We start from the raw sequence: 26,540 nt of genomic DNA, 5'->3' as shown, positions 1-26,540 counted from the left end.
GAAATCAAACTAATAAATCTTAATGCTTAGGCTAAACAAAAAAAAGAAATTTTCATGACTGCTTTTGAGTAACCTGTTTGAGGACAAAAATATCCCATCAAAAGTCCGGTTACAGCCAGTTCTAATAATACTCTGAATATGTAATAATAAACCAAATCTTACATGCATCTTTTTTTTTCTTTGGTATATTGCTGTATTACATTCCATCGTAACTAATTTTGTGATGTCAAACCATTTCAATTGGTCATATGAAGTAGCTAGTCTCTGCTTTTTTGGGAGGTCCACCCCCTCCCCCTTTTTTTCACCAATTAGCAGTATGCTCTAATTTTATGATTTTTTTCCCTCAAACCTGGACACATTTTGCTGGAATCAAATTTTAGGAAATAAAATCTGCAGTAGGAGTGATACCATAGACATAACTATTTTAGCGGTTATTATATTTTAGCACTTTTTGCGCAGAAAAAGTTCCTCTAAATTCCACTAACTGCAGATTCTGTTCATAGTCTAGGGTAGGAACTGTGGGTTTTCCAAATTCATAACTGCAAAATTTGGTTACCTATGCACCAAAATTTTTGTACACCAAAATAAGCATATTTGCAGTAAGATTGGGTAAACCATCAGGCGGGTGCCAGTAAGATTGGGTAGATTTCTTCTGAAAGACCCGAGAGGGATAAATTGTGCGTGACGACATATTAATATGAGAGATATATCAGAGATATAAATTAATATTGAAATAACATGAATTATAATATAGAATAAACAACAATGTATCACAAACAGCTGACATGGTGCAGAGGTCCGGAACAGTGTCCTGTAATACCAGTACACGGTGAAGGGCAACAATGTGACATCACGGTTACCATGGAAACAACAAAGCTTTACAATCACCATGGAAACCACCAACCTTTAAAATCACGGCAATTCTTTATTCAGTGAAAATATTTAAAAAGATAGATTGCACTGAATGTATTTTAAAATAAATAATGGTTCTAAATCAGACTACTGATAAAAACAAGTTAAAAGTTGAAGATAAAACTGATTAAATTAAAAGACGTTTGATGTTTTTTACATTAAAATGGGAACTGCATGGAGTTTCAATTGTACTTGGTTAACAATCTGTGTTTTTGACACTGAAATAAACTTACACATGGTTAATTTCATAAGATTAGGTTAATTACAATTGTAATTTCTAATAAGTTATTTCTAATTGTATAAGTACAATAATAAATCTAATGGTTTATATATCAGGTAAGATTTTTAGTCTCAAATATCTTAACAAGAGGAACATCTTAAAACAGCGTGAGCTACACAGTAATATTTATATTGCTCACATCAGATAAGAACATTTTTTCATTGCTACATTTTGCAACCTCTAGATCTGTGTTAAACAAAAAACTGCATTTGAAATTTCTTCAAAAATGATGGAAGACATTAATTACTACATAGATTTTGTAAGCGATGAAAAGCATTGTTTTATAAAAACAATTGTTCTTTGTTTCCATTTCATTACATCAGTGAAAATGTACCGTTAAAATATTCTTAACAACATACTGATTAATCACAAATTATAAAATTATCCAGGTAAAAATCAACAGGTTCAATGTTTAACAATATAATTAAACAAAGCATTAAAATTTGGTAAACATTTAAACAATGACTACCAAACCTTGTTTACAGGACCCAGGCAGTACATATAATATTTTTGTTCAACTTGTTTTTTTTATCTTCAAAAGCAGATTGACTTAAGGTCAGAAAATTTGTACAATATTTCTGTACTGTACATGTATAGCAATGTTTACATTGTACTATGTGGTTTTTAAATGAAAAGGATTTATTAACATCTTATGAGGCAAAAAACACCATAGTCCCATGATCGGATCAGGAGTTCACCTGCATACAGCCAAAATACCACATTACAAGAATCATCACTGCATACCGTACCAAGAAACTTCCACCTTCTGACAGCAAACAAATCTCCCTCAAAGTATTGCCTCGATCTTATTTGGGATTACTAACAGGAGGCTAGAAGGGGAATTTTTGCTACTTTGTTTGATTTCCCCACTTCTTACTGGCCGAAAATTATACTTCGTCGGACAAAAGTTTTCTTGGTATGCAATAAATCAAGACTCCTTAACCGACAGAGTTCAACTGGACATCAGTTGTAGTCCAAAGTAAATGCTCCACTCTTGATTTAAAGTGGTATATATGTTGTTAACATTGCCTAGCAACATGAAAACTCCAGCAGATTACATTTAAATATTTACATTTGCTCCACATTTCCCCATTGACACAATGCTAAGAGGCAGTTGCCACCATACGCCTATAACACCCAATGCCTCAGGCTATAACACCCAGTGGGTCATGTGACATTAAAAAAGGCGGGATTTTTTTTTTGTTGGTTCAGTTTTTTTTTCAAAGTTGACGGAAATGGTAAGACAGTGTAAATATAAGTATTGAACAGTGGTTTTAATGTTGTTATAGTCGATATGGCAGCAAGATGTATGATTGGCAAATGTAGCATGGGAACCCTAACTAACGGGTTCCCATGCCATTTGCCCACCATACATCTTGCTGCCATATCGACAATAACAACATTAAAACCACCGTTCATTGCTTAAATGGTTAACATGAAATTCTATTTTAGATATTTATACATGTACTGGTATTGAGATGTCAGACTGGCCAAGCCGGAGGTGATTTAATATGCAGATAATCTACAGCTACCACTAAGAACTTAAAATGATTGGCTGGACTTCGAACAATGATGGAGGACGAGTCGGCAAGTTGTGATTGGTATGATCATGTTCACAACCATGTTTTGGAGAAGCAAGCCTGCAGGCACTATTCTTCAGCAGACATTGGCTTTACAACAGTTGGATATATGTATTACACACCATTTATAAACATGTACATGTATATAGGATTTGGTCCATTGTGAAAAGGATGATGTCATCTTCTACTGTACATAAATCTCGACTCCTGATAGCCATATTGGCATATAGGCTGATTTAGGGCGGAATACAAAAATACAAAACTAAAGTAAAGGAAAGCAAATCACGTTTGTCTGCATTAAAACTGGTTCCTAGCGAAATGGTGCATCTACATGTACAATCTGTATTCAGATATACCCAAAACCCAAACATTTAAAGTGACGTTTTCTTACGAGAAAAAATGCGATGATGAAGACACTGACAACTATAGAATGCTATAAATAAACAATTTGGCAAAAGTTTAATACATTGAATAGACAAGAGCAGAATATTTTATAACATTGGTTGTCTCCCCTTGCAATAATCGTGGTATTGGTCGAGATCTGCAACGGTTAAACCTTTAAAACTTCTTCCAGTTAAAGTAGGGCCAATATTTCTTGACGAAAGAATTTTTACAGGTTCATGTTAATATTTTCGAATCAAAATACAACAAACATGATTGAAATGTAATCCACCTAGGACAGAAACCACTTGATAAATATAGAGCCGACTTTTAAAATGTTAGAAACCAAATTATTTAGTGAGATATGAAGTCTAGTACCCGGAAAATAAGGTTCCACAGCATACATAGTACTGTATAGAATATGGCCTTGTTTATGGGGCAGGTTCCAGATTACAACAGGGTTCCATTTCAAAACCTAGGAAAATATTCAAATATACATGTATTATATATTTTTTTAGATATAATATACATTATTTAAATTTGTTTGCCTCCATTTCAATTTTGAGAGAACCAGATCAAACATGCAGTTACAATTCATTAATTTTTTTTTGATGTATAAGCGATGATAAAGCTTGCTAGTCATAATCATTAAACAAATTCTGTGTTGTGTAGATTTTTCTCGTAGAGTGTATCGGTAGATTTGTTACACAATCAGTACCAAAATAAACGTTCCAGCTCTCACAACAAACCCCAATAAGCCTTATCTCAGAAGATCTCGATATTAAAAAAAATTCTTTCTATGATTGAAATTTTCCCATTTTTACTAAAAAGATATTAAAAGCAACAAGTTTCATCTTCAGTAGGAAATTATGAAAAGGACAAAAATATTTTTTTGGTTGTTCTATATTTATAGTAAAATTATCTACATTTTGCAATTTTGTTCTCTCCTTGGACAAAATGAAAATGTATCAGATTTTGAACATTTTTCACAGTTATCGTCACCTATTTCTTGGTCAATGTGTCAATTTAATGATTTTTATTATTGTCATTGACTTATAATATCAAAAACTTTCAAAGGAATTTAATATTTACCAATGATTTTCATGGCCATCTGTTCCATGTTGTATTGTTCTCATTTAGTAAATTTTAGTTCATTTTAATATTTATAAATTTCGATGTCAAATATTTAAATTCCAGATCCTGCACATATCCCATCCTTACTCAATTCTGTACGTCAACGAATGGGTGTAACCTGTATGTGGTAAACGCCAAAAAACATGGAAATAGAAGCTGAAATGGCTGCCAGTTAGAGTATACAAGACAACAAGTCATAAATAATTAAGTTGCTATGGTGATGGTCCTGTGTCATTTCTTCCGGATGGGTTTTGTGCTTTCTGCTTTGATTACTTTGGGGATAATTGTTATTGTCTTTTGCCCCGACATGGCGCTTGCTGTTGCTGTGGAAAATGCAGTTTTTATCACTGTTGGTGATGAAGCGGTCACCCAGGTTCCTGTTGAAGTCCCTGTTGAAGCACTTGAAGCATCAGTTTCTATGATAACTCCAGCCTCATTAGCACCGGGAACTCCACTCTCGAGCATAGAAACTGGAACAGGAAGGAAAACTAAAATTAAAGACGTCTCACAACTGACAATTGCCCCAAAATTCAAAGGAAAATACACGGGAAAATACACGGGAAAATACACAGGAAAATACAATGGAAAATACACAGGAAATACAATGGAAAATACAATGGAAAATACACAGGAAAACATAAAGGAAAACACAAAGGAAAATACAAAGGAAAATACAAAGGAAAACACAAAGGAAAATACAAAGGAAAATACACAGTAAAATACAAAGGAAAATACAAAGGAAAACACAAAGGAAAATACAAAGGTAAACACAAAGGAAAATACAAAGTAAAATACACAGTAAAATACAAAGGAAAGTACAAAGGAAAATACACAGGAAACACAAAGGAAAGGAAAATACAAAGGAAAACACAAAGGTAAACACAAAGGAAAATACAAAGGAAAACATAAAGGAAAACACAAAGGAAAATACAAAGGAAAATACAAAGGAAAACACAAAGGTAAACACAAAGGAAAATACAAAGGAAAATACAAAGGAAAGGAAAATACACAGTAAAATACAAAGGAAAATACAAAGGAAAGTACAAAGGAAAATACACAGGAAAACACAAAGGAAAGGAAAATACAAAGGAAAATACAAAGGTAAACACAAAGGAAAACACAAAGGAAAATACAAAGGAAAATACAAAGGAAAATACACAGTAAAATACAAAGGAAAACACAAAGGAAAATACAAAGGAAAGGAAAATACAAAGGAAAATACAAAGGAAAATACAATGGAAAATACAATGGAAAATACACAGGAAAACATAAAGGAAAATACAAAGGAAAACATAAAGGAAAACACAAAGGAAAATACAAAGGTAAACACAAAGGAAAATACACAGTAAAATACAAAGGAAAATACAAAGGAAAACACAAAGGAAAATACAAAGGAAAACATAAAGGAAAACACAAAGGAAAATACAAAGGAAAATACACAGTAAAATACAAAGGAAAATACAAAGGAAAACACAAAGGAAAATACAAAGGTAAACACAAAGGAAAATACAAAGGAAAATACACAGTAAAATACAAAGGAAAATACAAAGGAAAGTACAAAGGAAAATACACAGGAAAACACAAAGGAAAGGAAAATACAAAGGAAAATACAAAGGTAAACACAAAGGAAAATACAAAGGAAAACACAAAGGAAAATACAAAGGAAAGTACAAAGGAAAATACACAGGAAAACACAAAGGAAAATACAAAGGTAAACACAAAGGAAAATACAAAGGAAAACACAAAGGAAAACACAAAGGAAAATACAAAGGAAAGTACAAAGGAAAATACACAGGAAAACACAAAGGAAAATACAAAGGTAAACACAAAGGAAAATACAAAGGAAAATACACAGTAAAATACAAAGGAAAATACAAAGGAAAATACACAGTAAAATACAAAGGAAAATACAAAGGAAAGGAAAATACAAAGGAAAATACAAAGGAAAATACACAGTAAAATACAAAGGAAAATACACAGTAAAATACAAAGGAAAATACACAGTAAAATACAAAGGAAAATACAAAGGTAAAAACAAAGGAAAATACAAAGGAAAATACAAAGGTAAACACAAAGGTAAACACAAAGGAAAATACACAGTAAAATACAAAGGAAAATACAAAGGAAAATACACAGTAAAATACAAGGAAATACAATGGAAAATACACAGGAAAATACACAGGAAATACAATGGAAAATACAATGGAAAATACACAGGAAATACAATGGAAAATACAATGGAAAATACACAGGAAAACATAAAGGAAAACACAAAGGAAAATACAAAGGAAAACACAAAGGAAAATACAAAGGAAAATACACAGTAAAATACACAGGAAAACACAAATGAAAACACAAAGGAAAATACAAAGGTAAACACAAAGGAAAATACAAAGGAAAATACAAAGGAAAATACACAGTAAAATACAAAGGAAAATACAAAGGAAAACACAAAGGAAAATACAAAGGAAATTACAATGGAAAGTACAAAGGAAAATACACAGGAAAACACAAAGGAAAGGAAAATACAAAGGAAAATATAAAGGAAAACACAAAGGAAATACACAGGAAAATACAAAGGAAATACAAAGGAAATACAAAGGAAAACACAAAGGAAAATACACAGGAAAATACAAAGAAAATACAAAGGAAAATACACAGGAAAATACACAGGAAAACACAAAGGAAAATACACAGGAAAATACAAAGAAAATACAAAGGTAAACATAAAGGAAAATACAAAGGAAAACACAAAAGAAAACACAAAGGAAAATGTAAAGGAAAACACAAAGGAAACTACACAGGAAAAAAAAAAAAAAGACTGAAAACTATGTTTGTGAGCTTTAGAAAATGTCTATCCTTTGTCAAATGTCTTGATCTATGACTACAGTCCATTTTTTGATGATTAGAGGCAAGTGTCATGTCAGCTATCAAATACATGTAGTCAAGACACAGTCTGAGGGATTGGTATGTTTTGTCTATTCCGCCCCTTATTTCCACAGCTTGCCATGAATACAATTTTGAGTTGCTGTTTGTGTTATTAAAGATTAACATCTATTACCAATCATTCACTGGATAAGTTGTCCTTACGACAGGTCGTAGTTTGTAATTATACATACCCAGGTTGGACAGGTTACTTACATGCTTGGTATGGGAACTGGCCTTGTGATTTCTGCTGTATAGTGACAGAACAGTCCTTGTGAGCTAGCAGTAATGTCTTCAGCTGGGCTACTTCACTCTTCAGTCCGTTTATATCAGACTGAAACACAGTAAAACAGATCATAAAGGCTATGAAAACTGATCACATACTGTCGAACCTGTGTATAAAGGACACCTAAGGGACAAGGCAAAAGTGTCCTTTATAGAGAGGTGTCCTTTATATAGAGGTTCAACGAGTTATGTCCCTTATTACCGAAGAAACAAACCAATCTATCTAATATTAACACTAAGTAAAACCCCTCACGCTTCAGTCCGGACCAACAAGCATGATTAATATAAGCTGATATAACTTGTTTTGCAATTTTTGTAAAATAAATAAAGTTAACATTTCAATATAACCACTAATCAGTAAGTTTGAGTTTTTTATTTGCAGTTTATTTGCAGCTGTTTACATGTAAATGCAGAACTTTAAATACCCAGTTTCCCAGCATCCCTAATCCCTCGACCATAAACGTACAATACTTTGTAAATGAAAAGTGTGTTGAGATATTCAATAGGTAAGTGATCTTTCTCTTTATTATGCCAGGTTAAAACTGGGTCTTTTTGAGGACATTGAACTTTTCACTGAAATGTTGACAGAAAAGAACAGTAACACCCATTTTTCTAACTTCTATGATGCAGGCGTGATAATTAAACTGGCACTTTTATACTGACCTAAAGATCTTGAGGTCTGGGTAACAGTGACCTTATTTCATTGCATCCAATTAGCCAAACAAAATGATCAACTTAAACATTATGTTTAAATGATTCAGTTTCTCAAGAGGGGCTCTATAAATATTCTTTGCAGGGACTAGGAACTTTAAACATGTGCAATTTCCCCAACAGAAATTTCTAGATGGCAAGTAAGAGAACAGGAAGAAACAGAACCAGAATTAAAACATGTCTCCCTTTGAGAGGAGATAAAATTTCGCCAAATTACCATCAGTCGATTGTTGACCATTTGAAGTTCATCCCCTTTCCTTTCTAGGTTTGTGATCCAATGTTTTCTCTTTTGACGACATCGTGCAGCCGCGGCACTATCAACGAAACAAACAATTATGTGGGATTTACCTTGTGGGGTAAAATTAAACACTGTTACTCATTACAGATAGGCTGTAGTGTCTTAGATAATGGTTAAATATAAACATAGTCATTCAGATCCCCACAAGGGAGCCCTGTCATTGGCATGATATCCCGTTAAGATCCTTTGATAGAAAGTTTGGAGGTTATAGTGAGTATGAAGGACGGAACAAAAGTGATGATTAAGTTCAAGAATCTAGAGTCATACTACACAGTAGAGGAATGCAAAATATCTGAAGTATATCATCAAGTTACTGGTAACTACTATTAAAGTTGGTTATACAAAGTTTAATGAAGATTTTTAAATGGTTTTGAAGATATTCAAAGCCCTGCATCTGACATTGTTACTATAATGCATGTCTGATTGACTTATTCATAGATTGACATTTTTCACATCTTTGAACAGTATAGGTCACATGACATGACCTTGGAGCTTCTTGCAACACAACGAATCAAAATCAGAAACTCAGTTGACTACGGAATCTCTTTTGGGTAAACAGTTCATATCCATATCAAGGGAATCATCATAGGGGAAAACATTTAAACTTGGAATTGTTCATATACTTACCGATTTCTTTCTAAAAATTTTACTCTTCTATCGTCGGAACAGTTTTCATCTTTTTTAATTCTTTTTCTAAAAAAGAAAAAATCTTAATATAAAGTTGAAAACAAAACAAGAGGCCCCAGGGGCCATTACATTCAACAGAGTTCTGAAATGCATATAGATGGTCGATGGTTTGTTTTTAGATTAAATTTTAACACATCTGACCTCCATGACCTTGACAGTAAGTCAAGGTCATTCATTTTAAACATTTTTTTAGTCAGTCATCCCAGCATCACACTATCCCAATATCATGATCCTTGGCCTCTTATATTGAAAATAAGTCATTTTAAGATTGTAACACATTTTAACAAACTTAGTAACACCCATCCCAGCATGACCTTTAGAAGTAGGTCAAGGTTGCTCATTTGAACAAACTTGGTAGCACTTCATCCCAGAATACTATCGGCCAAAAATTATGAAACTGGGGTTCTTTGATATTAAGAAGTAGAAAATGTAATTGTTTCATACGGCTGCACAACAAATGACACACAACGACAGACAAAAGACAATTAGAATAGGTCACTTGAGATTTCTGGTGACTTAGAAATAATGTGTCCTTAATCTGGAAAATTATATCATCTGGGAAAACATTCATACATAGAAAATGAAAAATTGCACAATAATTTTCACATCAATGCTCAGAAGTCTAAAGATTCATCAACAGAAGTATAAATTGTATTTGTTATCCTTGAACTGGTTCTTGAATTTTTAAAATGTAACATATCAGGCATAAATCTTGATGGACCCTAAGAAGTCTTAGTCATGGCTCATTTGAAAGCTACACAAAAATACAAGGTATGTCCATATTCTTAAGCAAACAACTCCATTGAACCGTTAGGATCACGATAAACTAAAATGACCAAGGTTTAAATTTTCTATAAGGTATATTTTTAGCTAACTAACAATGTCATACATGGAAGTATCTGCTAGTGACTCCCTACATCAATATGACACTTACAGAAGTGGCATGTCAGTGTCAGGAGACGATACATCTGACGCTACGCTGACGCTCGTCTCTGACATCGGCGACATACTTGGTCCTGGGGCGTAATTAGTGGTACTGGAAATAACTGTGATTTGATTGGCTGTATTAAGGTCAGGTGACATCTGGATTACTCTGGTTGCCGGGGACGATGCTTTCTGTGACCCAGGTGAGGGCACTGTCTGTTGCTGAAGGGCAGCTTTTAATCTCTGTCAAATCAGACAATAACACATATATAAAACTGAAATGGTGGTCGGCTGGTTCAGTCATGATGTTACTGCAATTCTCCAATCAGACATGTAAAGGTACAAGGGTCATTTACCCGACCACATGGATTTTCTCCGGGTACTCTGGTTTCCTGCCAAAGTAGTATTTTTTTTATCTGTTTCCATCCAGGTCAACACATTTCATTAATAAACAAGAAATATCTTTAAAAAGATAAACAGCATAGTTTTAATGCTGGTGGTTATAATGTAAAACTGCTGGTGAATAAATTAACGAACTGATGCGTTTCAGTACCGATAACAAAATTATATCAGTTTGAACCATTTTTGACTGCATTTGAATCAGGAATATAATGTTATTAATGTGTCACTTGACAAGATACATCCACTTATTCAGCTTGCATTCAATCTTAACTTTGTTTCGTTTTTAACTGCATATCTGCATTTTGCATTTACCGCTACATTGACCAATCACATACTTCATCTTGACCAGTAACGCCACCTGTCGCGTCATATCCGGGACCAAAAGAATATTATACGGCTATGCCGAAAAAATATGTTTATAGTAGTTTTGCTGCATTTACTGACTTATAAAATGTTTGTTGTGTGAACTGGGGATAATCTTACCTGTTTTGTCAGAGAGGACTGGGCTAGACCAGACCCAGATGGTTGCTGTTTGACCGGTGATTGTGACAGCATGGACTGCGGTGCAGGGCTGGCCGAGGGGGATGGCCGACTGGAAGGAGTGACTGCTGCAGGCGTTGGAATTTTCTGTATCATACTCGGAGATCCCTGCACAATTTGTACACCAGGGTTTGTGATGTTCTGGACACCAGCATTCGTAATATTTTGGATGCCAGCATTCGTGATATTCTGAATGCCAGCATTCGTGACATTCTGAACACTGGCATTTGGAATATTCTGTAGCCCCGGATTTGAGATTGTCTGCAATGCATTTGTACCTGGCTGTAGGCCCTGGTTTGCTAGGGGAGCTTGTGCCCCCTGGTTTGTTGTATTCTGTATGCCCGCGTTGGTAATGGTCTGAATGCCTGGGTTGGTGATGGTGGCAGGGATTTGAACCGGGACGGTCTGTCCTGAAGGAAGTTGGAGAAACACCTGCATACAGGTGGCAAACTGTGGAGGCTGTATGACCGGTGTTGCCACACCAATTGTCGTCTTGGGTCTAAAAACAGAAATATATACAGTACAAGAGGCCCAGAGGGCCCGTATTGCCAATCTGGTTGATTTGAGCAAACATCAAAATAATGTTCATTTTTAATTTGTTAATAGCATTATATATACTGCATATACATGTTGGCTAAAAACAGGGAAATACGTATTATACAATCATGAAGGCTGAAAAGAAGCAACATCTGTACATGGATTCTTTCAGAAAGAATTTTAAACAATTACTGGTTATTTTCTTGAAGGATTTCATTCGCTTTTTAAAAAGCAAAATGCGAACATTTGACAGCTATGAAAATCGCCCTGGCTGTTCACCAAGTGATAGTCTTTGATAAAATTGCAACACAAAGGTGTATTTATATAAACATTTTACAAAATTTTGATGTTTTATTATTCTTAATAAACACTATTTTATTGACGATAATGTTTCTTATCATTTTTGTATTTAATGAATGAAATTGACATGATCAAACATTCATCTTTATATCCTATATATAACAAAACAAATTGAATCTGATTACAGAGTTGGATACTGTGGCCTGATACTTACTGCATCATATGAAATATTTGTGGGTACTTTCCTTCATGGTTTCAAGAGATCATGATACACTGTAGTTTTATGATGTGAATTTGTGTTGGTACTTTATATAAACAAATAGTCTGGTACCTGGTAAATGAAAAGATTTTAATATTTTATATTTTATAATATATTATAATAATAACTGATTCTAATTCTTGCCATACTTACGGTGAAACAGTTGTTGACTGTGCAGCCGTCACCAACAAATTAGATGAAACAGGTGGTTCGGCAGTGGCACCTGTTGCCACGGAGATAGGCGGTGCCACGGTCTTGGATTGGTCATCGACTGACACCACAATGACATCACTATCGTCATCAGTTGTGGACGTTGGTTCAATAGTCTTCAGTTTGGTTAGATTGAGTGCAATGTTGTTGTCATTGTCAATGAGATCTTCTGGGTCGACTTTCTCCCGTTTAATCCCGTGAATGATCTTTGGTGTGGGATGCGGGATCGGCGTGTTCAGCTCGTTTGAGCTCGGCCCAGGAAAGGGACTACCAGTCTGTAAACAGAAATGTATTATTGTATAACCACTCTATACAAGAGCACATGTGATTGGACTATATTAGTCACATGACACAGAATCCTTTACTGATTTTCTCCCATTTGTGATTAAGCGATTCTCCGATGATCATATTTCTATTACTCTATATAAGCTGTTGATAATCTTATCAAACTCAATGTAATTGCATTTTATAAGTAATACAGTAAAATTATCATGACTGGAAAAAACTTTCTCTCGTTAAATGTGCTAGACATTCCACATTATGGGAAAGAACTATCTGGACAGAAAACAAGAGGCCCATGGGCCTTAACGGTCACCTGCGATTTGAAATATTTCAGTTAATTTAATTTACCCTTTTTGGCCCTGCCCATCAGCCCTCAGGGGTCAGTCAGGGCCAACATATGCATATTATCAAACTTTCATCCCATGCTGAAAATGTTAACCAAGTTAGAATGAATTCCAATAGAAATCAAACAAATCAGTCAAAAATGTAATTTCCCTATATAAACTATAGTAAAATTTAACCCCTCCCCAGGGGCAAACTTATGACCCCAGGGTCATTACATTAATAAATTTTAGTAGAGCACCTTAAGACCCTTCCAACTATGAAGAGTATTTGATTCTACCTTATCTCGGTCTTGAGAAAGAGATTTTTGAAATTTCAGCCAATTTGACCATTTTTAGCCCCGCCCATCAGCCCCTCCGGGTCAATCAGGGCCAACATGTGCATACCCTCAAACTGCCATCCCAAGCTGATAATGTTAACCAAATTAGAATGAATTCCAATAGAAATAAAACAAATAAAAGTCAAAAATGTAATTTCCCTATATAAACTATAGTAAAGTTTACCCCCTCCCCAGGGGCAAACTTGAGACCCCGGGGTCATGAAATTCACAATTTTGGTAAAGCACCTTTAAACCCTGCCATCTATGAAGTGTATTTGATTCCATATTATCCGAGAGTAGAGAAGAAGATTTTTGAAATTTCAGTCAATTTGGCCCTTTTTAGCCCCGCCCATCAGCCCCTGGGGGTCAGTCAGGGCCAACATGTGCATGCCATCAAACTGTCATCCCATGCTGATAATGTTAACCAAATTAGAATGAATTCCAAAAGAAATAAAACAAATAAAAGTCAAAAATGTGATTTCCCTATATAAACTATAGTAAAGTTTACCCCCTCCCCAGGGGCAAACGTGAGACCCCAGGGACATGAAATTTACAATTTTGGTAAAGCACCTTAAGACCCTTCCATCTATGAAGAGTGTTTGATTCAAACATATCTGGGAGTAGAGAAGAAGATTTTTGAAGTTTTAGTCAATTTGACCCTTTTTAGCCCCGCCCCCAGGCCCCTGGGGGTTGGGGACCATATAATTTACAATTTTGGTTGACCTTTAGCCATAGAAGCTTCCTGCCAAATTTCATTGAGTTTGGTTTAGGGGTTTTGGAGAAGAAGTCGAAAATGTAAATTGTTTACGGACGCACGACGGACGACGCACGACGCACGACGACGGACAAAAGGGGATTAGAATAGGTCACTTGAGACTTTTCTCAGGTGACCTAAAAACTCAGGAAATAAACAAAGAGAGTGAAATTTCCTTGGCAGAAAATGGGATTTAAATCTGAAGATTTACCATAATGAACAGGCCAGGAAAATTTGTAACCCTTGTCGTCACTATAGGTGAACTGCACAAAAACATTTCTGAGTTACATGTATAATTAAATGGTCCACAGACTTGTTAAATTTCTGGCATTTAAAAATATGTTATGTTTATTTGAGCTATTACCTGCATCACAACACCATCAGTGTCCAATGCCTTCTTGAATGCTTCTTCAAAAGGATTTTTCAACTCCTGGAAGAGCCCAATCTCTTCACAATTGCGAAGAAACTTTGTGGGGGTAGGAGTTTGATCTGAAATAGAACAGAATAGTTTTTATTCTCTATATGTTATATTTAATACATATCAATCACAAACTAAAACAAAATTAGACATTACATGAGTTTTGATAATTCTTTTTACCTTAACACACTCCTTATCTTCTGTATATCTAACTTGTCCTAGAATTTTACCATATTATTTTTCTTAGAAATTCAAAGGACAGCCAATCTCATCTTTATTTAATAATAGACATATCACCTGTATATCAAGTGTGTTTGCTAAATTTTTCATTTCTCACACTCCAATGCAAGCCACCCCTAGCACAGCACCAGATTTGTCCTTATCTGAACACAGAATACTTTTGTTAACAACTGCTGTAGGATACTGTCACAGCTAGGAGAAGAGCCTGGCTACCATTCCTCCTTCTTTATTGAAAGAGCCCAGACAAGCTGCCATATCTGTCCATGTGAGGTAGTAAGTTGCAAAGAAAGAATTTTCTACCGAGATCTGTTTTACTTCTGGGAGATCGCCCTGGTGATTGGTCTTACCTAGGAAGAGTCCGGCCGCCCCCATACTACTGGGGGATCACCCTGGTGATTGGTCTTACATAGGAAGAGTCCGGCCTCCCCTATGCCACTGGGAGATCGCCCTGGTGACTGGTCTTACCTAGGAAGAGTCCGGCCGCCCCCATGCCACTGGGAGATCGCCCTGGTGATTGGTCTTACCTAGGAAGGGTCCACCCGCCCCCATGCCACTGGGAGATCGCCCTGGTGATCGGTCTTACCTAGGAAGAGTCCGACCGCCCCCCCCCCCCCCATGCCACTGGGAGATCGCCCTGGTGATTGGTCTTACCTAGGAAGTGTCCGCCCCCCCCCCCCCCCCCCCCCCCCCCCATGCCACTGGGAGATCGCCCTGGTGATTGGTCTTACCTAGGAAGTGTCCGGCCGCCCCCATGCCACTAGGTGATCGTCCTGGAGATCGGCCGGGAGTCAATGTGTTGAGAGTGCCACTTTGTAGGTTTAAAGCCAAGGACATCTCATGCTTTCTCATATGCACAGCAAGATGATCTTCATTTGTAAATTGCTGAAATATACAAAATGTTAAAATGATATTCAGACAGACGTTACCATGACTGCATACCTTTAGTGGTGATCTTAACTTAGTGCTGTTCACGCTGAAATCATTGCACTTAATTATGAAAAACTTTATATCAACCAAGGAACTATTTCTACAGTAAATAATATTGGTGTGCCAATTCACCATTACGCTGACCTGATAAAATTTGCTAATGCGCTGAGATTTAAGTTTGCCAAAATAAGTATGTTTAAAGTTATTCAATATTGTGCTTTCAGTAACATTTAATATCTAATTACAAATGAACAGTATCTTACTGATTATTGTATCACTAAGTCATAACAAGTATACTCTATACATCCATAGCACAAAAAAGGAGACTTGTCAAATTAAAGTCCTTTTTTATAATTATAATCATATTATTTGAATCAAATTCTATATCTCCCCAAAAATGTTGCAGCTCTGCAAGTCTATAAGTCATTTCGATTTGACCTTAGAGATCTAGCTATATGTATATAGTTTGACAGACCTCTTTACATGTACGTCTGCATGGACTAACTATTTTAAAATTACTAGTAATGATCATGACATCATATTCTAATAATAGCTAATGATACTGTAAATCACTTATATTTCGCGAGTACTTAATTTCGCGAACTCACCTAATTTGACTTATTCGCGAATACATAATTTCGCGAATTCCGATCTCAAAATGACTTTAAATTCGCGAATAACGTTAACAGATCGGAGATATGTCCATGTTGGTAGCCATTTTGTTGATGAGAATCATGTGACGGTACAAGAAAAGTCATGTGATTCAATCATGTGATATCGGTGTCTGGTCATACTGAATTGTATTTACCGTACCTGTATACGCCTCTCGGCTATATACAAGTGGATTAAACAAAAGAAACGTGCGTTTATATTTGGAGGGTGAAATGAGTTGTTTTCAATATAAATAAAGCTTTCACGCCCGCTCATATGTAGTTTAGTCTGGATTATTTCACCGACATGACCACGCTTACAAAGGCGGGGTCAGACATTAAACAAAACCCACGGCTCATTAAGAATGCCTTGGAGATGGCGGGACTACAATAGGTTGTGAGTAATTAACGTACATTGTAATTAACGTACGTGTGTATACAGTGATACCGATGAACAGTTCTCGGGACAGTCTATTTCGAATAATATATACTCCAGGTGATTATTTGTTCTGAATGTTTGAATTAAATAGATAATCTGTTTGATTTCAACTTTGTTGTGGTAAATATCATTTCGAGAATAAAGCGATGTGAAGTGCTATATATACATGTAACCTTACATAACTTACAACAGCGTGGGTAATAAAGTACGACGTATTCCGGGTGACCATCCGGGATCCTCGGGACCGTACCTAATTAACTACATGTAAAACGTCGTCAAGAAGTTAATTAAGTCTGAGTTCAACCACAATATTAGTGTTCAGTGGGGTTTGGTGTGTGTGAAATTTTGGTGTTTTGTGATATAAAATTACACTCTGATCTACATGTAAGTATATAATCTATCATTCTATTATTACTTTAATGGCGATGTCTGTTCACCAACTAAAAGATTACGATCATTTCAAACTGGACGCCAATTATTCTTGTCATTTTTATATAAATATTTGCGAGGGATTTGAATTCGCGTTTGACTCTCCTCGCGAATTAACGTGAAAATAAATCCAACGCGAAATATAAGTGATTTACAGTACTATATTCTAATAATAGCTATAATGACATCATATTCTAAATAAAGCTGATCATGGAAACCCAAACTGTAAGTGGCTATAAATAGATCATGACCTCCTAACTAGAAAATGTATAGATATTAATACCATCAACATTCTAGCTCATTAATTTCAAATGAGGCCAGAAGTCTGATTAACAATGTCAGTCTTAACATATCTATGTCCACTGATCAATGTTGACCTTATCTATGGCTACTGATCAATGTTGACCTTATCTATATCCACTGACCAATGTTGACCTTATATAGCCATAGATAATGTCAACATTGATCAGTGGATATAGATAAGGTCAACATTGATCAGTGGACATAGATAAGGTCAACATTGATCAGTGGACATAGATAAGGTCAACATTGATAAGGTCAACATTGGTCAGTGGACATAGATAAGGACAACATTGATCAGTGGATATAGATAAGGTCAACATTGATAAGGTCAACATTGGTCAGTGGACATAGATAAGGTCAACATTGATCAGTGGACATAGATAAGGTCAACATTGATCAGTGGACATAGATAAGGTCAACATTGGTCAGTGGACATAGATAAGGTCAACATTGATCAGTAGCCATAGATAAGGTCAACATTGATCAGTGGACATAGATAAGGTCAACATTGATCAGTAGCCATAGATAAGGTCAACATTGATCAGTGGACATAGATAAGGTCAACATAGATAAGGTCAACATTGATCAGTGGACATAGATAAGGTCAACATTGATCAGTGGACATAGATAAGGTCAACATAGATAAGGGCAACATTGATCAGGTCAACATTGGTCAGTGGACATAGATAAGGTCAACATTGGTCAGTGGACATAGATAAGGTCAACATTGACCAATGTTGACCTTATCTATGTCCACTGACCAATGTTGACCTTATCTATGTCCACTGATCAATGTTGACCTTATCTATATCCACTGATCAATGTTGACCTTATCAATGTTGACCTTATCTATATCCACCTATCAATGTTGACCTTATCAATGTTGACCTTATCTATATCCACTGATCAATGTTGACCTTATCTATGTCCACTGATCAATGTTGACCTTATCTATATCCACTGATCAATGTTGACCTTATCTATATCCACTGATCAATGTTGACCTTATCAATGTTGACCTTATCTATGGCTACTGATCAATGTTGACCTTATATATGTCCACTGACCAATGTTGACCTTATCTATGTCCACTGATCAATGTTGACCTTATCTATGTCCACTGATCAATGTTGACCTTATCTATGTCCACTGACCAATGTTGACCTTATCTATGGCCAATGATCAATGTTGACCTTATCTATGTCCACTGATCAATGTTGACCTTATCTATGGCCAATGATCAATGTTGACCTTATATATGTCCACTGATCAATGTTGACCTTATCTATGGCCAATGATCAATGTTGACCTTATATATGTCCACTGATCAATGTTGACCTTATATATGTCCACTGACCAATGTTGACCGTATCTATGGCTACTGATCAATGTTGACCTTATCTATGTCCACTGACCAATGTTGACCTTATATATGTCCACTGACCAATGTTGACCTTATCTATGTCCAATGATCAATGTTGACCTTATATATGTCCACTGATCAATGTTGACCTTATCTATGGCCAATGATCAATGTTGACCTTATATATGTCCACTGATCAATGTTGACCTTATATATGTCCACTGACCAATGTTGACCTTATCTATGGCTACTGATCAATGTTGACCTTATCTATGTCCACTGACCAATGTTGACCTTATATATGTCCACTGACCAATGTTGACCTTATCTATGTCCACTGACCAATGTTGACCATATCTATGTCCACTGACCAATGTTGACCATATCTATGTCCACTGACCAATGTTGACCATATCTATGTCCACTGAACTATGTTGACCATATCTATGTCCACTGACCAATGTTGACCATATCTATGTCCACTGACCAATGTTGACCTTATCTATGTCCACTGACCAATGTTGACCTTATCTATGTCCACTGACCAATGTTGACCTTATCTATGGCTACTGATCAATGTTGACCTTAGCTATGTCCACTGACCAATGTTGACCATATCTATGTCCACTGACCAATGTTGACCATATCTATGTCCACTGACCAATGTTGACCATATCTATGTCCACTGAACTATGTTGACCATATCTATGTCCACTGACCAATGTTGACCATATCTATGTCCACTGACCAATGTTGACCTTAAATATGTCCACTGATCATGACCAATGTTGACCTTATCTATGTCCACTGATCAATCCCTGGACATACCCGATTGTCAATTAGAGGTAACCTTTGAACTGACCTCAATAATTTAAACTGGAGCTTCACACAAATTTATAAAACAGTGTTTTGTTTTTAGGGATTCAAACAACAACCAGAGTCACATGATCATGATGGACAAAATTAGAGAAAGTTAGTTCTCATCTTGTGAGTAAGATAATTCAGGAGAAAATTTTATGTCTGTTTAATTACCTGTCCACAACCATTCTGTGAGCATACGAACGGTTTATCATCGTCCATGTCCTGGTGTACAGTGGCCTCACACTGAAGCACTGTCACGGGAACCACTGTAATCACAAAAATATCATTTAATCACAAACAAATCAGTCAGTTAATCACAGACAAATCTGTCACTTCATCACAAACAAATCTGTCAGTTAATCAAAAAAAAATGTCAGTTAATCACAAACAAATCAGTCAATTAATCACAGACAATAATCACAACCAATCTGTCATTAATCACAGACAAATCAGTCAGTTATTCAGACAAATCAGTCAGTTAATCACAAACAAATCTGTCAGTTATTCACAAACAAATATCAGTCAGTTAATCACAGATAAATCTGTCAGTTGATCACAAACAAATCTGTCAGTTAATTATCACAGACAAATATGTCAGTTAATTAGACAAATCAGTCAGTTATTCACAGACAAATATCAGTCAGTTATTCACAAACAAATATCAGTCAGTTATTCACAAACAAATATCAGTCAGTTATTCACAAACAAATATCAGTCAGTTAATCACAGATAAATCTGTCAGTTGATCATGATTACAAACAAATCTGTCAGTTAATTATCACAGACAAATATGTCAGTTAATTAGACAAATCAGTCAGTTAATCACAGACAAATATCAGTCAGTTATTCACAAACAAATCTGTCAGTTAATCACAAACAAATCTGTCAATTAATTATCACAGACAAATATGTCAGTTAATTAGACAAATCAGTCAGTTAATCACAGACAAATATCAGTCAGTTATTCACAGACAAATCAGTCAGTTAATCACAGACAAAATATCAGTCAGTTATTCACAAACAAATCTGTCTGTTGATCACAAACAAATCTGTCGGTTAATGAAAACCGCAAATAAATATATCAAACAAAATTTGAAACCTCTATGTTCAGGTATTTATTACTATTTAACTAATATTTTGTTAACATACTTACAATGTAAAACCCATATGATCATGAACTATCAATTAAACAAGAGATGCTGTGGAGGGATCTTTGCCCCGTAGTTAATAACTAGGAACTACAGAGGTGCTACCTATATATTTTCAAAATTCAAGAAAGATTACTACATTGTATATATTGATAACAAACTTCAACTCAATATCCAAGATGGTTGCTTGTCAGCTACATCAGTCTCAAAATCAACAGGTATAACTGACCTGGAGGAACCTATGTACAACTGACCTGGAGGAACCTATGTACAAAATCTGAGGTCTATCCACATTGGCTTCAAGTAATCAGTATCAATAAGTAACACAAACAGCCAAAAATCAACATGGCCACGTTTTCTTTATCAGACTAAAATTGAATGTGCACTACTACCAAGACTGAAGTCATGCTAATTTGACCAAATCATCTAATGAAGGCTACAATATTTGTGACAGAATGTTATACTGTTAAAAATATATCAATTTGACTGCCATTTTAGACACTTTCAGCATACAAACTTGGCCTTCTAATCTATCCAAAGAATATTATTAATACACTTGTTCAATCATACATTTGATTGTTCACTGCGGTCTTACATGTGTGACCTTGACCTTAAAGTACTGTATGAATGATATATCTACACCAGGTAATGAACACTTCAGCAATTTTTTCTAATTAAAGCTACAATTGTGTCCTTAATCAAAAAGAACATGAAATGGAAGCAACGTACAATATATCTTAAATCACCACATATACAGATCATAGCACACATGCTCGCTTTAATCACATCATTTTAACATGTTCTGTTAACATTACTTCTATAAGGCTATTTGTTATCAATGTCAATCTGAACACGAACTCAAGATGATTTCTAACTAATTACAGTAGGCCTTGATAGCAAAATATTTACATTTGCTCCGCATTTCCCCATTGACATAATGCTAAGAGGCAGTTGCCACCATACGCCTATAACACCCAGTGGGTCATGTGACATTAAAAAAGGCGGGATTTTTTTGTTTTGGTTTAGTTTTTTTTCAAAGTTGACGAAAATGGTAAGACAATGTAAATATAAGTATTGAACAGTGGTTTTAATGTTGTTATAGTCGATATGGCAGCAAGATGTATGGTGGGCAAATGTAGCATGGAAACCCTAACGGGTTCCCATGCCATTTGCCCACCATACATCTTGCTGCCATATCGACAATAACAACATTAAAACCACTGTTCATTGCTTAACTATAGCTAGTTATTGACTGAAGGGATCATTAACACATACAAAACAATACTGTTCATAGTATATCTCTACAAGTGTCTGTATGTAATAGTTGTAATTTACTTGTCCTGATAAAGGGGCGTATTGCCTCGAAAATTTAACACTCTACTTGATTGTACTGCAGTTATTACTTCACTAATCATACGTTTATATCAATTATTCAATTACTTACCTAGATGTACAGCATGCAATACTAGGGCGGGGGAGAGAATAAATTGTTTTATTATCAATATACCCACAATTGTTGAAGGACTGGAATGTTATAACAAACAAATATAATTTTATTTGAACCTATAGGCAAAACTAGGCTATCTGCCGGTATACAGGTAAAACGTCTAAACTCATAAAGATCAATTACCCATCTCGTCACAGAGATGACTCCCCGTTATAATTGCTGTATATTGATCGTAACATATTTAGTCAATATCAGACGATGGTCCCAGATGTTACTTGGCAGTTTAAAGAAATACATGTATCATACATGTAGGTATACATACAGGATTCTACTTATATCAATTTCAGGGTGAAGGTCAACTCCTCAATAAATTATACATGTATATACAGCCAGCTGCCTGGCCAGGTACATATATAGATAATGAAAAACTGAAAACTTGATCAGCTAGATATCTAAGTATTGATATTAAATTTGCAGGGGTATCTGGTCATTGCTGCTAGAGTAATTTGAATACAAATTAAAAATGTAGAGCTGTGTACACAGAATCCAGATATTATGCACAATTCCTGTCTGAAATCAACCAATTTGCAAAGGCTTATTGATTTTGTAACACATGTAATACTGATACAGTCGAATACCGTAAAGATCTTCAACTTGTTCGTAACAGCATAAAGGTTACTGCAAATCACAAATTTTAAAAGCTAAAATATGACTCAACTCTTTTTTCAGTTACATTTAAAATAAGGCTGATATATGGTTGGTACCACAGGAAATGCGGCCATATATAATATCAATCAAATGGACAATGTCCAGCTGCAGCATAAAATCTAAACCACAAATTACTGATCAATACTTCAATAGTTTTAGAAAGTTCTGTATTCATTTATTGCCATGACATTGATGGTACATACACGACAAATTATGTATACACATGTAAATGCTTTTAAAACACATTATTCTCAGCTCACCAACCAATGAGAAACAAGATATTCTATATCCATTCCCAAATTAAACCCTACCTATATATATCTAGACCTTGGCAGTTAAGTACACACCACCATATGCCGTCTCCACACTGAGTAAGTGAAATCAAGAAAATTTCATTTCCTCCTCTGATAATAAAAACCTGTGATTCTTCATTGGCCAAGCTAGGAGAGCAAATACCTAATGTACAAATGTACACTGTTCAGGTTCTAACCAACTCTGTGGGTTAATGTTATACCTGAGAAAAATCAATTGAAGAATGCTGGGATTCTAGCTACTGTCAATACTTCCAGGCTGATTTCCAGTGTGTTAGACAATATTACATGTTGTTACAGTATTGACCCCACTGAGCTAACATCTTCTCAAGGTCCATGTGACTGTGCGCTTCAATCATGATAATTGTGCATGAGCAAAATAATCGTATGTTACAGATTATCTGACCATAAGATTTATATAATCACATCATCATTAGCTAGAAATTGTATTAAATAGATCAGATTCTACATCCTCGAATGAAAAGTAATAAATTAAATGGATCTTCTTTTTTAATGTTGTGAAGACTTGAACATATAACTCACATGACCAGATATTTATATTTCTAAATTATCAGCAGAAATTTATTAAGACAGTAATTCTCTTTTTTCTTTCTTAATTTTTGTTTTTTGTTTTTGTTTTGTTTTGTTTATTGCTGGAGAAAACAGTTTCATTTTTGCTTTTAGACATACATATATATATTATTCATTAGATTTTCCATTAACTTGACAGGTGTGTCAGAGGTCATGGACTAAACTTAATCCTGAAGAATTATATATATATGCCCAATCATCCTACATTAGATATATAAATTACACCTATAGTATTTCCGAGCCTAGATTTGCCGATTAAATTATTTTTAGTACTATTTTTCCCCATGCTGGTCATGATATATTGAATTACAAATAACTAAGAACCAAATGTGGAATACATTTCTAGGAATGGCACGCACTTTCCATTTGAAATCTGACAGTCTAATAATGTAAAACCTCATGATCAGATGGTAATGAATTGTATATCCATGGTCCATAACTTAATTACATAAACATTTTTTTAACTGGAACCCCCCAAAAAGAATGTCCATGCAAAATAATAGCATCTAAAATCCCCTGTTAACTGATTTATAAGAAACAACCAGTCAGTCTGGTAGATCTTTAAACACGATCATATATGAGCATTTAATGATGGGATGTAGTTTATGCATAGTTTTTTTTTATTAATTTGACCATAGAAGGCCTACTGCAACAGATATGTCTTTTTTTCAGAGGCAGAGCCTATATTGGCCTCTTACACCCCAAATCCTTTCCCCGAGTTAATATGTGAAAGAAGAAGATGCAAACAGAACTCGATCCTGAGACCTTCAAACTCTAGATGGACACTCTAACCATTTGAACAATCTGGCCACTAATTACGAGGTTCGAAATTCAGTCCAATCCAGTTCTGCTATATTCCACCCTCTTTCGACAAAGTCTTTGATCCCTTACAACACACGCGAGACCTTATGCCACCTTCTGTGAGTAATTACAAATGTAGTTGGGTGTCAAAGGTAATGGGAAAGGGAAATTGAATCTAGTTATAACCATTTAGCTACCCGGCCAAAGCATGCAGCTGTAACAGGAGAGGAGAAAATGTAGCGGCCAGACCGGGGTTCGAACCCGGGACCTCCGAACACTAGCCGGATGCTCTACCAATTGAGCTACCTGGTCACCGATGATCGACCCAGTCCAGTCCCGCTACACAGCCCATTCAATTGCAAGTTGACATGTTACACTATAGATTCATTTATCAGTTACTTAGATTTTAGCCCTAACATGTAAGTCTTTTTAAATCATCACATAGAAAGGCCTTAACTTGTGTTGTGCTATATATGTTTAGATTACTTTAGCCTACATTAATTTGGAACTGGAAGTAAACAAAAACATGATGTATATATATATAGATACAACAGTGCTTGTCAGATACGAGTTGTTATTATAACGTTCTTCTAAACATGTTGTTTACTATATTAAGCTTATATGTTATGAGCAAATACTGATATCTCCCGAAGTTATACAAGTAAGCAAAAGTCAACTTACTTCTGGCCTATAGCTATATTATTGTCTAGCTACTATCTACTGTCAACTGGACGCCAGCGGGCACCTGCTAACGTATAAACGAGACGGAAATTCGCCCTATTGTTGTACCAACAGAAATTATTCGATAAAAGTGTGTTACAGATATCACTGGTAATTCCCAGATACTCACCGATAACGTCCTACCCTTGGATTAAATCCTGGGTTTTTACTATTTTCGTTTCTGACAGCAGAGACGACTGTATTGGACTACAGGTGGCGCTGTAACATAATTAGCATTCCCGTGACTTCCGGGTACCGCAATATATTTTCTCAGGGAAAACAGTATGTCTGTAAATGTTCAAAACATCGTCGGGTGACGTTCTGTTTATTTTTAAGATTGTGATTAATTTGAAAAGCTGATGGGAACACCCCATCGTAATCGACATTTATATCTGAAATCAGTACAAAGGGAAATAACTCTCATATTTAAAGGTATAGTTCCATAATTTGGCATTTGAAGGTGCTGCATTCAATTCAATTCAAACTTTATTTATAGTCGGTACATATTATAACAAATCAACATTAGCTCTAGGGAGGTATTAAAACCGACACAAACAGTAAAATACATGCACAGATGCAAAATAAAATAAATGAAAATAGATAAACATAAAAATCATATACAAGTGTATTAAAAAAAAACATTGTAAAAATAAACAGATGATTACAGAAATTAATTGTTTGGAAATTTATTTCTTTTAGACTTACCTCTTTAGATATGGCAGTAGCACTTTATAATATGCATTAATTTTATTTAGAATATAGGAGAAAAAACTTAAAACATTGTAAAAGAAAAAAAGATAATTGCAGATAATATGCAGATAATAAGTGTTTCGAAATATTTTTCTTTTGGAGTTACCTTTTTTAGATATAAACAAGAGATCCCAGAGGGATCTTGGCGCCCACCATTGAATGATCTTCATAGGTTCCATGTCAGATTGATCTTTTCTCTACTTTTCCCTTCATTTTACTAATCTGTGCAAATTGAGACATCCCTCCAGTACTTTTCAAACAAGGGAATCCTAGCTATATAAGAAATTTGAGATTTAACGATAATGGCTGTTTGTTTGCCAGGTTGTTTTCAGGACAGACTGGTCCAAAAATGCAATACAAGGGACCAAGGGG

The 26,540-nt window shown here is 35.2% G+C and overlaps 1 protein-coding gene across 1 annotated transcript; it reads right to left on the bottom strand.

Moving 5' to 3' along the window:
* Positions 1-2,566: 2,566 nt before the first annotated feature.
* Positions 2,567-25,632, bottom strand: LOC117322365 (cyclic AMP-dependent transcription factor ATF-2-like). Its single transcript, XM_033877231.1, has 11 exons — positions 25,549-25,632; positions 19,864-19,958; positions 15,449-15,602; positions 14,427-14,551; positions 12,309-12,640; positions 11,003-11,558; positions 10,128-10,360; positions 9,134-9,199; positions 8,426-8,522; positions 7,429-7,546; positions 2,567-4,757 (listed from the first exon to the last, which is right to left on the bottom strand). Exons 2-11 carry the CDS (start codon positions 19,909-19,911, stop codon positions 4,519-4,521), a joined length of 1,968 nt encoding a protein of 655 aa, XP_033733122.1. The 5' UTR covers positions 19,912-19,958; positions 25,549-25,632; the 3' UTR covers positions 2,567-4,518.
* Between the last annotated feature and the right edge of the window lie 908 nt (positions 25,633-26,540).

Source organism: Pecten maximus, chromosome 2 (genome assembly GCF_902652985.1).
Source record: "Pecten maximus chromosome 2, xPecMax1.1, whole genome shotgun sequence".
Classification (NCBI taxonomy): domain Eukaryota; kingdom Metazoa; phylum Mollusca; class Bivalvia; order Pectinida; family Pectinidae; genus Pecten; species Pecten maximus.
Note: the sequence above shows the minus strand (reverse complement) of the source record. Positions and strands in the feature narration are given on the sequence as shown.

Coding starts and splice junctions, on each gene's coding strand:
- LOC117322365 (XM_033877231.1), bottom strand. CDS start 19,911: ATGGACGATGATAAACCGTTCGTATGCTCACAGAATGGTTGTGGACAG. Junction 8,523..9,133: donor AAATTTTTAGAAAGAAATCG/GTAAGTATATGA, acceptor TTTCGTTGATAG/TGCCGCGGCTGCACGATGTC. Junction 4,758..7,428: donor CCAGTTCCCATACCAAGCAT/GTAAGTAACCTG, acceptor TTCCTGTTCCAG/TTTCTATGCTCGAGAGTGGA.